The following is a 10225-nucleotide window of genomic DNA, read 5'->3' as shown; positions in this document are numbered from 1 at the left end:
CCCCCCGCCCGCGTCCCCCGTCCCCTCAGCCCGGCCGGCACCGGGCGGCCTCGGCGGCTGCCGCCCGCCCTCCCGCCGGTAGGAGCCCGCAGGGGCGGGTAAGAAGCCGAAGTCCGGCTTGTCGCTGGCCGCGGGGGCTTCTGGCTGAGGTAAATGTGGCACCACATTGGGCTTAATTAGACCCGGGGGCTCTGCTGAAGGGTCAAGATGAAGGCTTCGGCCTGTTCGCGTATTTTGGAAAGGATTTTTCTTAGCGTTTATTTATAAACAATCCTTTAGTGTCAACTTTTTCATAAAAAAAATTAATATATATGAATTCTAATATATGTGAATTTTGATATATATGAATTTTAATATACATGAATTTTAACATAGATGAATTTTAATATATACGGACTTGCATTGGGCTAAAGCCTAGGGTTGGGTTTTTTTGGTTTTTTTTTTTTTTTTTTAAACGTTTGGAAGCAAAACCAGCAATCACGGACCTGTAGTGGCTCTTTTTTGATGCTGGTGTATCCGTTACCAAAGGAAAAGTGAACTCTCCAAGAGCGTCGTTGGGATTCAATCACTGTTGAGAAATAGCTGGAGAAAACGTCACAAAGCAAGCGATGTGGTTTTGTTCCAGAAGAGATTTCTCCAAGGGCTTCAGCCGAGAGCTTACACCTGCCTTCCTGGCAGCAGAGCTCCTCAGGGGAAGGCTGTTGGCAGTTCTGTGTTTGATAGAAAAAGATAGGCTAACTTGTCTTGACAGAAACTGTGGTTCAGAGAGATACGAACGTAATTTTACTGAGGTTTTTCTGGAGCGTGTTTTCTGTCTGAGTAACTGCCAGACAGCTCCTGAGGCCTGAAACCTAATGCTAGTGATGTGTAGAAAAGTACTTTTTCCCGATTAAAGAAACCACAAAGCTTCAGTCTGTTTTTGACTGGCTTTAGAACAGGTTGTATAGTTCCCAAGTGATAATAAGTTACATTCTAAGTCAGATGTAACAGAAATAAACAGGTTTGCTAGGTAAATAAAACTTGTATGATTATGCTGTCATGTTTTCCTCTGTTCCCAGTAACTGTCATGTTCACTTAAGCCAAATTAAGTAAGAGGTGTAGAGATGTAAGAGATCTTGAATTTCTACAGATTCTTGATTTGTGAAAACAATTGGATTTGTAAAAGAGGAGACGTGAGTAAGTGTCGCTTTTCCTGCAGAAGCAGGAGGGTTATCCTGTCCGTGGAGTCATTCAGGTGGGGAACAGTCAGTGACCGTGTCCCATCAGAATAGGCACCTCCTGACCAGTCACGGTCTGGGGTTCGTGAGAGAGCGGGTGAAGGCAAGGTAAAGTATTAGGGACCCAGGAGGAAGCCAGGTGCAATGGATTTTGCCCTTTTCCCACTGAAACATATGGGGGGAGAGATTCTAAATCCTTTCTATTTAGCGCATGATCGTGAAGGGTGGTTTCTCTCGGAGTTGGAGGGGTTGTAAAGGCATTAATGGATGTGCTTCTTGCCTTGTCAGTCTTATCCGGGTACCATGCTTTTAAAATTCTGTTACTTAAAAGTGACACTGCAACCAGAGCAAAGGTCTCCAGCTTTTTGGTGGTGAGGCTGAACAATAATTATGAGAGCTGTATTACAGAATTCCAGCCTAGGTGCTCGGAGCCTTCTTCAAAAATCCTTTGTACAAGCAAATTTAGATTGGGCAAGCAGTTAGCTGGCCTTGAAGTCGTTGCAGCTACACCAACAAAGCATTTGGAAGAGAAGATGGAGATGTTGAGACCAGACTCGAGGTTAGCTCAGCCCTGAAGGGAGCCAGTGGTGCCAGTGCTTTAAGGTAGCAGAAGAATGATAAGATAATAGCAGATAAGAGCTTCCTGTTGACACAAAGCCATTTTTGAAAATTAGGAATGAATCTTGCTGTTTTAGGCTAGCATGAAACCAGTGGTTCGGATGGTTTCAGTGAGATGTGCCATATTTATCAGGGGTCATTAAGGGTAAAAGTTTAACTTATGTTTCATTTAAGTTCATTTCAGTTTAACTTATGGTAACATTCGAGGTGGGCGTATGATGAATTTTTCACTACAGTTTTTAAAACTGTGAGCACATCTGCAAGGATCGCTTACTTGGCAAAGTATTATTTAATAGAAGTTATTCTGAGGAGCACAAAAAAAATGTATGGAATAGTTTGTCAGTGTGATAACCTCCCGTTCTCACTTTCTAATCTGGGCATGAGCAATGTCGCTGTGTTTCAGTTAAAACTGAATTCTTGGTTATAGCTTAGTATTTTTAGTGATGCTACAAAGTAGGTGGAGGTGGTGTTCATGAGTTAAATGCCTGAATATTTATATAATGCCATAGTTCATTCCTATGCTTTTAAAAAGTTACTAGTGTGTTCCTGACTCTGTATTTCACTATTTGAATAAATGATACCACGTATAAAGGCTTGATTTCACTTTGTATGACTGATGTAACTCTTTAGGTTTTAATTAGTTGTTATAGTATCGAAGCTGATTAATTTGTTTTGTATGGAAAAAAGAACTTGGTAGTTAGCATAAATGATGACCTGGTCTTTTATGTCCTCTCCCTTCTCCCCTTTATGCCAGCGGTAACATTTCCATTACTCTAAAAAGAAATAAGGCAGTTGCCTGCATGTGTGCTTCTATAGCAGCTGCCTGCCTAAGGAACAGAAAGGTGCATGTCTGCTCTTCAAAGAGTTAAAAAGCAGCGTGGGAAGTTCACTCTATCTACGTTTTTCTATTAATATTCACGATTGCTGCAGCCATCGCCAAGCAAAACCTAATTTGATTCTAATAAACGCTCTGTAGCGTAACGGCCTTCACCAGCACCCATCTCTCTGTCTGGCGGTCGAGATCTTCGCTGGGAGCCAGGTTTCTTCTGCTCCTTCTCCACCTTGAAAGACGTGGCACCGTCACCTCCAACCGGTTCCCTGGCCGGCTCCAGCGTCCGCCGTTGGACAAGAAATGCACCTTTTTTCCAGCACCCTGTAGGCAGGATCTCGTGCCCTGTTCCGGAACGGGGGGGGGACCACAGCTTCTGCTTTGCTTTTTCGAAGGTGGCCGTGTTTTTTCCTGTTAAACACCTTTCGTGTTTAAATGACGTCAGTAGTTATGAGCAGCTTGGTTTTCTTTTGAAGGATTTATTTTAATGAAAAGCGGGAAAACGGCGCCGTGTCTGCAGGTATCGGGCCCCGAAGCTCGCGTGCCAGCCTCCTGAAGCCGCTCTTGCGCGAGGCGCAGCGCTTTGGCCAAAGATCTGAAAATGAGGGAAATTCTCGCCCCGCGCCTCGTCCGTACGCAGTTCTGAACGCGACGGGCAAAGCGTCCGTCCGCAATGCGACCCCTTTAAACCGCGGGGCTGATTTTTAAGAAATGATCGCTTTTAGAGCTGGCGTTTGCCCTTCCCGGCAGCGTCGTGCTCAGGAGCGGGAGGGGACGGCGGCCGAGTGCGCATGCGCCGCCCGCCGCGCCGCCCGCTGGGAATTGTAGTCCCCGCCCGCCCCGGTGACGCCAGGCGCGTTCCGTTGTTATGGAGCGGCGCGACAGGCCGTAAAGCGGGGCGGCGCTTCCGGCTGGCGCGGAGGGGTGGGCTGGGAGCCTCGTGTGAGGGAGCGCGGAGGCTGTGGGTGCCCGCGCCGCCGCTCGCCGGCCCCACGCCCGGCCCCAGGCACTCGCCCGACCGGCGCCCACCGTCCCCAGGATGTTCAAGAAGTGAGTGGGGCCGGACCCGCCGCCACCACCGGGCCGGGGCTCGGGGGCGGCGGGAGGGTGGGGGAAGGGGGGGTCGGGGCGGGTCCGGCGCCCCTCTCTGCCCTGGGGCTCGGCCCGGGCTCGGCGCTGCGCCCGCGGGACCGGCACGGCCAGGCCCTGCTCGGGGGCTGGGGCAGTGCGGGAGCGGCCGGCCCCGCTCTCCGCCGGCCCCCGCCGCCGCCTCGGCCTCCCCGGGGCGCAGGGCGCGCCCTCAGCCCTCAGCTTCGCCCTCGGGCGCACTGGCCTGGGCCGCTTGGGCACTTGCTTGTTAAAAGAAAGAAAACTGAAAAGTGAGCTGAGTCATTAACTTGTCTGGAGCTTGGGGTGGTACGAAGCGCAGTTCGTACGTCTGTCGTGAAGGTGAAGGACTTTTATAAATACAACTGAACAGGGCTGTAGGGGTTGGTGTCACCAGCAAAGTCTGCTCTGTGAGTTGAATGAAATAATGCTGTGTGCCAGGGTGTATCTGTGAGGCTAAAAACGTGTGTCATGGATGTATGTGAAGTTTAGGGATGAAGATAGCCTGCTAGTGGGAACTTCCCTGCTTTCCCCTGGCCCAGTGTTCCCAGGGGACAAATTTAAGCCTCATGAAATTCTAGATTTGGGAGTTGGACAGATGTGGTACTGCTAAGGTGTTACAGAGAATTTATAAACATTTCTGAAGAATGCTGCTGAGATATGGCAGCTCTGGGGCAGCAGATTGTGCATGTCTGAAATACTTTTGCTTGCTTGACAGATTTGATGAAAAGGAGAATGTATCAAACTGCATCCAGCTGAAGACTTCAGTTATTAAAGGTATTAAGAATCAGCTGATAGACCAGTTTCCTGTTATTGAACCATGGCTAAACCAAATTATGCCAAAGAAAGACCCAGTCAAAATAGTGAGATGGTAAGTTTCTTTTCTCTTATCCTTTGCTTCCAAGGTGATAGGGTTGCTTCCTTTATATGTTTATTTTGTATAGTAGATGAACCTAGTGTTTTAGAAAAGCATCTATCATTTCTTAATAGATAATAGTTCATGTTATGGTCAAACCAGAAAGTTTGCATGTGCTCATCATGCTTTTGAGGGCATGCTAGTAGGATGTTTGAGGAAAACAAAAATGCTGCCTAGTAGTGAATGTGCAACGTATTCAGGGACTCTCCAGGGATCGGCCTGTTGTTGAAGGGAAGCATTCAGCTTTATGGATATGGAAGCTCAAAGTTGTTTGGATAGCTTCCAGTAGCGGGTTTTTTTTTTACTATTTTTGGGCTTCCGTATATTGTCTGGATTATCTTCTTTTTTTTGAAATAGAGGGTAATATATTTTTGATGATTCCTTCTCCTTGTTCACTCTTTGTATTGCATTTAAAAAAACCCAAAGAAATGCAGTTTATGAACAGCTGGGTGTTTGTAGATTTTTTTTTTTCTTTCTTATTTTAAAAGGGAAGGAAGTGTGCAGGAGGCCAGTGTTGAAGAACAAGCCATTAAAAAAAGATAATATTTTTAGTTTTAAATTTTCTTGCTAATTGACTGTCTTAATTTTCAGATACCAAGATAGACCAGACTCTGTGAAGTGAAATATTTTATTTAAACTATAAAACGGTTAAGTAGCTATTGGAATAATTTTTTTTTTTTTTTTTTTAAATCTTGCAGTCATGAACATATAGAAATCCTCACTGTGAATGGGGAGTTGCTGTTCTTCAGACAAAGAGAAGGGATTTTTTACCCGACGCTAAGGTTGCTTCACAAATGTAAGTTTCCTGAGGATGGCAGTGGTGGAGAGAGAGGGGTGAGCGCATGATTCCACAGGACTTCTGTAGAACCGAATTAAAAAGAACTTACTACTTACATGCATATATATATTCCAGAATAGATCTTAAAGACATAGTATACCTTCTCAACTGTAATTTATTGCTCTGCTGTTTCAGTTGCCTATATGGATTGCTTCCCCTGTAATTATTGTAATGCTATATGTTAAGCAATCGAAACTTTGATTTCTAAGAATTAAATTGTGCAAAGCTGTGCAAAAAAGTCTTGAGAGAGGTTTCCCTAGGACAGAGATCTAAATTCCCTGTTGTTAGTTCCTATCTTTGTTCTTTCAAGTCTTCCTTTAAACCCTTTTTGCTTCCTTCCAAATGCTTGTAGGTTCTTACAAGAAAAATATTCTTTAATTATGAGTTTAATGATGTAACATATGCTTGTCTCCTGTAAGAATTTATAATGTATGCTTTTTACTTTTTACAATTTACTCTCTTGTGTTATTTTTCTTGCTGTTCTCACTGTTCTGCTTGATTGTGTTATGCTGATTTGGATGAGCATAGGTGTCCCTAAAAATGTTATTCAGTTGAATCTCAGTGTTTGAAATACTTCAAGAAGGTGCGTGCACTTGAAGGATGGCTTGGAGAGCTGATGGCCTTCATGAATTTTGTCCATCTCTGCCTTTTTTTGTCCTGTTAATGTTAAACTGTTTCTTTTTCATGTAAGAGGTTATACATGGAATTTGAGGGATTTAAGACCCCTTGTTTTTGAGACCTCTTAGTATGTGGGCACTTGCATGATTGTTTTTATTGGGGGAACTTGTTAAAATTGTTACTCAGTATATGGGTATATGAGTATGCAGGAGGCATAGGCCTAGTGTTGGATTATCCTTTGGTTCTCAGATAAAAGCTGTGGTCTGGGAGAACAGTACTTGTGTCCTTTCAGGACAGTACAGCCCAGCAGGAGCTCTGGTAATTGTTTCTCAAATTTCCTACCCTTGCAGCGCACTATATATCTAATCACCCTATCTAAACTGACTTGATAATGAGTTATTTATGTTGTCATCTTACTGTATTAATTGTAATGCTGTATCTTTCCACTCCTAGACCCATTTATTCTACCACATCAGCAGGTTGATAAAGGCGCCATTAAATTTGTACTAAGTGGAGCTAATATAATGTGCCCTGGCCTGACATCCCCTGGAGCAAAACTTTACCCTGCTGCCGTTGATACTGTTGTTGTATCCTTCTTTATGAATTGCTGCTTGCTGTGAGATGAGTTAAATTTCTGTTCTTGTGTTCTCAGCTGATCATAATCTGAATGACTTTGGATTTTAATGGTATTTCATGCAATAACTAGTAATCCGAAAAGAGCTGCAGAGATTCAGATGTTATTTGACAAGGTTAACATTGTTCTTAATTTTTTTTTTACTTACTGTAACATTCCCAACCAAGTAATTATTCCTGCTGTGCTGTTGGGTGGGGTGCTGTTCCATTAATCTAACTGATAAGTGGAGCTCCCCTTTTGTGATTTTATGCAGAACTGTAAAAACAGATGAGGTACAGTGTAATGTGTCCTCTGCCTCCTTAATCAATCTTTTATCTCCTTCAGTTATGGAAGAATTTGTTCCTGTTCCTAGGGAATTTGGAAAGATCTTTAGGATCAGCTTTGCTGTAGTCAGGACTTGCTCTATGTGCCTGATGAAATTAGCGTATGTAAAATGAGGAAAGTATGCTAATTCACTCCTGCTTATTATATTACTGAGAAAGGAACCCTGAGCAAATACAGCATTAATAATGCCAAGCTGTGCTGCTTTTGTTGTTAGTTAGATGCTGTAGGAAAAGATCAGCAGTTAGCATCATGTATTGCTAAGCTTTGGAAAGGACACGTCTGATTTCAGTACTTCTGGTTTTTTAGATTTCTCTCTCAATTCTTCCGTAGCTTGGAATCTAAAATGGCCCCACGAACACGTGCAGTTCTGTTCCAGAAAGGGCGAGACTATCATCTCTCAGTGTTAGGCACAAAGGAAGAAATGGAGTGTAGTGCTGGGAGATCTTTTTCTGTAGTTGCTGTTTGAAGTTCGTAAATACATGCTTTGTTCTACACACTGTGATTCAATTGTTAAACGCAGTGCATTGTTTTGCTTATCTTTAGGAGCTAGAGCTCTAGAATTACTAAAAGGGTGAAAGTTCAACACGGGATTTTGAAACTGTTTGGGAAGTTGTTTCCTCATATTGCTTTTGCTTTTCTGAAATAGTTTTAAAAAAATCTGTTTTCCTTAGCGGTAATTTGTAGGCAATAATGGCAGAGGGAAAACAACATGCATTATGTGTGGGAGTAATGAAGATGTCAGCTGAGGACATGTAAGTGTTTTAAAAATTGAAATATACCCTGTCCCATGTCATTATTCCTATGTTAGTTTGGAAAATAAGCACCACTGTCAAGGGTACTGCATCACTGTTGCAGCATATGTTGTTCAAGTACAGAATTTTTTAAGATTTCATTTTGTTGATTAATATTCAGGGAAAGAGGAGGAGGCAGGGAATATCTTCCCTACTTGTTTGCCAAATGGAATGAAAATAGTTCTTTTCATGTGACCATGGATTTTAAGATGCACATTAGTACTACCGCTGAATGTTACTGTTTCTTGCTCTCTGTTTATACTTTCTCAAAGATGTTGCTGAACAAAGAAATATTTGTATAGAGTACTTACTACCTGTGCTGGGCAAGAGATGTAATTTGGATTTGAGGGGGTTGAAAACGTTGAAGTGTTTTTTTTGTCTGCAGGGACAGCAGAGATTAAAGTCATGCTGGTACTTGGTTGATCAGCTGGGCTTTCCTCTGGCCTTCACTTTTTTTTCGCCTGGTACCCATATGCAGCATTCCTGCTTGATGTGCTTACTACCTTAGCTGAGCTGCTTCTGAAATGTAGAGGACTGTTCAGGAGATAAACATCAACTGAAAACTATTTGAGAGGGAAAAGAGACAAAAAATAGAAATGGATGTTAGTTGTTCTTAGCGTTCAGGTAGTGCTAAATTATAAGTAGCTAAACCACTTTGTCATTTTAAGTTCTATAACGTCTTGCAGCAGGATGTAAGATGCACCCAGCAGGTTTGGGCTGTGTTGGTTCCAGCCCTGTCTCGCACTTGCGTGGGTGAGGATGCTGATTTTGATGAAAAGAAGTCACTCCTTCTTGTGGGGATGATTCTCAGCAGGGTCATCGTCTGTACTGGGTCCCTCTGTGGTTCTAAATCGGAATGGTAGCACAAGGCAGAGAGGTGGGAATGTGTTACAGAGGACAGGAATAGAGTGGAACTGCAGCAACCTGGATTTGGACCTGCTGTAGCTGTTGAGGGATTATGTTCCTCAGGATTCTTTGTAGTGCCTTCAAAAGACTCCAAGAGCAGGTGGAAAGAATAGCTGCTTTTGTCCCAGTCCTACATCTGCAGTCATCTGCTGTGATAACTGCAAACCAAGGTTATCTGTATTCCTAATCCGAACTTTGAATTCAGCAGCCTTGCAGCTGAATGTCCCGTTCCTGTGAGAAGCAACATGAACTGAAGAGGAAAACAAAACGATACTGATCTGTGCAGCCCCCTTAGCATGCTTTTTTGTGTGATATTGTTTAAACCAGAAAATTGTGAAACTATGATTTCAGTCATTTGGTGTGATTATGATACGTGATATGTTAATGCAACATAGCAGTATTTTCCTTCCTGATTACTTTTGGACAAGTTGTATAAGTAATGGAACACTTAGTGTAAATACAGTAAATGATATTCTCCAGGGGAATGGAGCTTGTTCTCAGTCCTAGAATGATGAGATTTGTCTTGTTTATTGGGACAAAACTAGATGTTTCCATGGAATAATGTACTGGAAAAAAGATGAACACAAATCCAATGCAGACACACAACAATCATTTTTAAAGGATGATGTGACTCAAAGGATACAGAAGGATAGTAAGTCTGTAACATGTTGCGAGTCCCTGGCACATAAGTTTAGCAGTTATAATTCTTTATTAAGTGGGTAGATGTCCTGCAACTAGCAGCGAAGCAGCTCACCTGCATTTGATTGTGTCAGTGGTACACTTGGAACCAGAAGTTGTCACATTCCGCATTTCAGTCATGTTACACCACCTCCTGTGCTAGGAGGGGGAGAGTCACAAACAACCGCTGTCCTACTTTGGTAGAGAAATGCTAAAATTAAGAAAAGTAGCAGAAGTGTTGTCTGAAGAGCTCCCTCCCACGAAGAAGTAGTTAAAAAATATTGCAGAAGGTTGTTGACAAAACGTGGAAGGCAAATATTGTACTCTTATCATTGAGCAATGTGGGTACATGTAATAACAAATCTTGTTTCTTTTCCACCTGCTCTTAAAGATTATGACTGTGTGGATGATAGCTTCTCCCCTTCGGTTGACACATGTTGCATTGTCTACTTCAAATGTTGTATTTTGTACTGCTCTAATATTTAACCTAGCTAATACTCTGTACCTTTTTCCTCCTTCTACAGTGAGAAGGTCAACAAAGGGATTGGTATCGAAAATATCCACTATTTAAATGATGGCCTTTGGCACATGAAGACATACAAGTGAAACAAAAGGAACTGTGTTACTCCAAAGGAATGCACTTAGATTAAATGTGGACTGCTTTGTAATTCCTTGTTTTTAATGTGACTGAATGTACAAATTATTTTGTTCTGTGGCTATGCTAAATAAATCAAGTGAATGCGAAAGTA

General features: G+C 42.8%; 1 protein-coding gene across 2 annotated transcripts; it reads left to right on the top strand.

Annotated features, from left to right (window-relative positions):
* The first annotated feature begins 3538 nt into the window (after positions 1-3538).
* On the top strand, positions 3539-10225 carry MCTS1 (MCTS1 re-initiation and release factor). 2 transcript variants are annotated; one of them, XM_087748588.1, is made up of 6 exons: positions 3539-3714; positions 4490-4642; positions 5386-5483; positions 6597-6730; positions 7786-7853; positions 10001-10225. In XM_087748588.1, exons 1-6 carry the CDS (start codon positions 3704-3706, stop codon positions 10080-10082), a joined length of 546 nt encoding a protein of 181 aa, XP_087604714.1. In that variant the 5' UTR covers positions 3539-3703; the 3' UTR covers positions 10083-10225. The 2 variants fall into 2 exon arrangements, with proteins under 2 accessions (XP_087604714.1, XP_087604715.1); XM_087748589.1 differs by lacking the exon at positions 10001-10225 and having other exon boundaries at positions 6597-6759; positions 7773-7800.

This window comes from Nipponia nippon, unplaced genomic scaffold, assembly GCF_047370975.1.
Source record: "Nipponia nippon isolate SJK-2023a ecotype South Korea unplaced genomic scaffold, ASM4737097v1 scaffold_12, whole genome shotgun sequence".
NCBI classification, from domain to species: Eukaryota; Metazoa; Chordata; class Aves; order Pelecaniformes; family Threskiornithidae; genus Nipponia; species Nipponia nippon.
Note: the sequence above shows the minus strand (reverse complement) of the source record. Positions and strands in the feature narration are given on the sequence as shown.

Coding starts and splice junctions, on each gene's coding strand:
- MCTS1 (XM_087748588.1), top strand. Junction 5,484..6,596: donor GCTAAGGTTGCTTCACAAAT/GTAAGTTTCCTG, acceptor TTCCACTCCTAG/ACCCATTTATTCTACCACAT. Junction 6,731..7,785: donor CTGCCGTTGATACTGTTGTT/GTATCCTTCTTT, acceptor GGTAATTTGTAG/GCAATAATGGCAGAGGGAAA.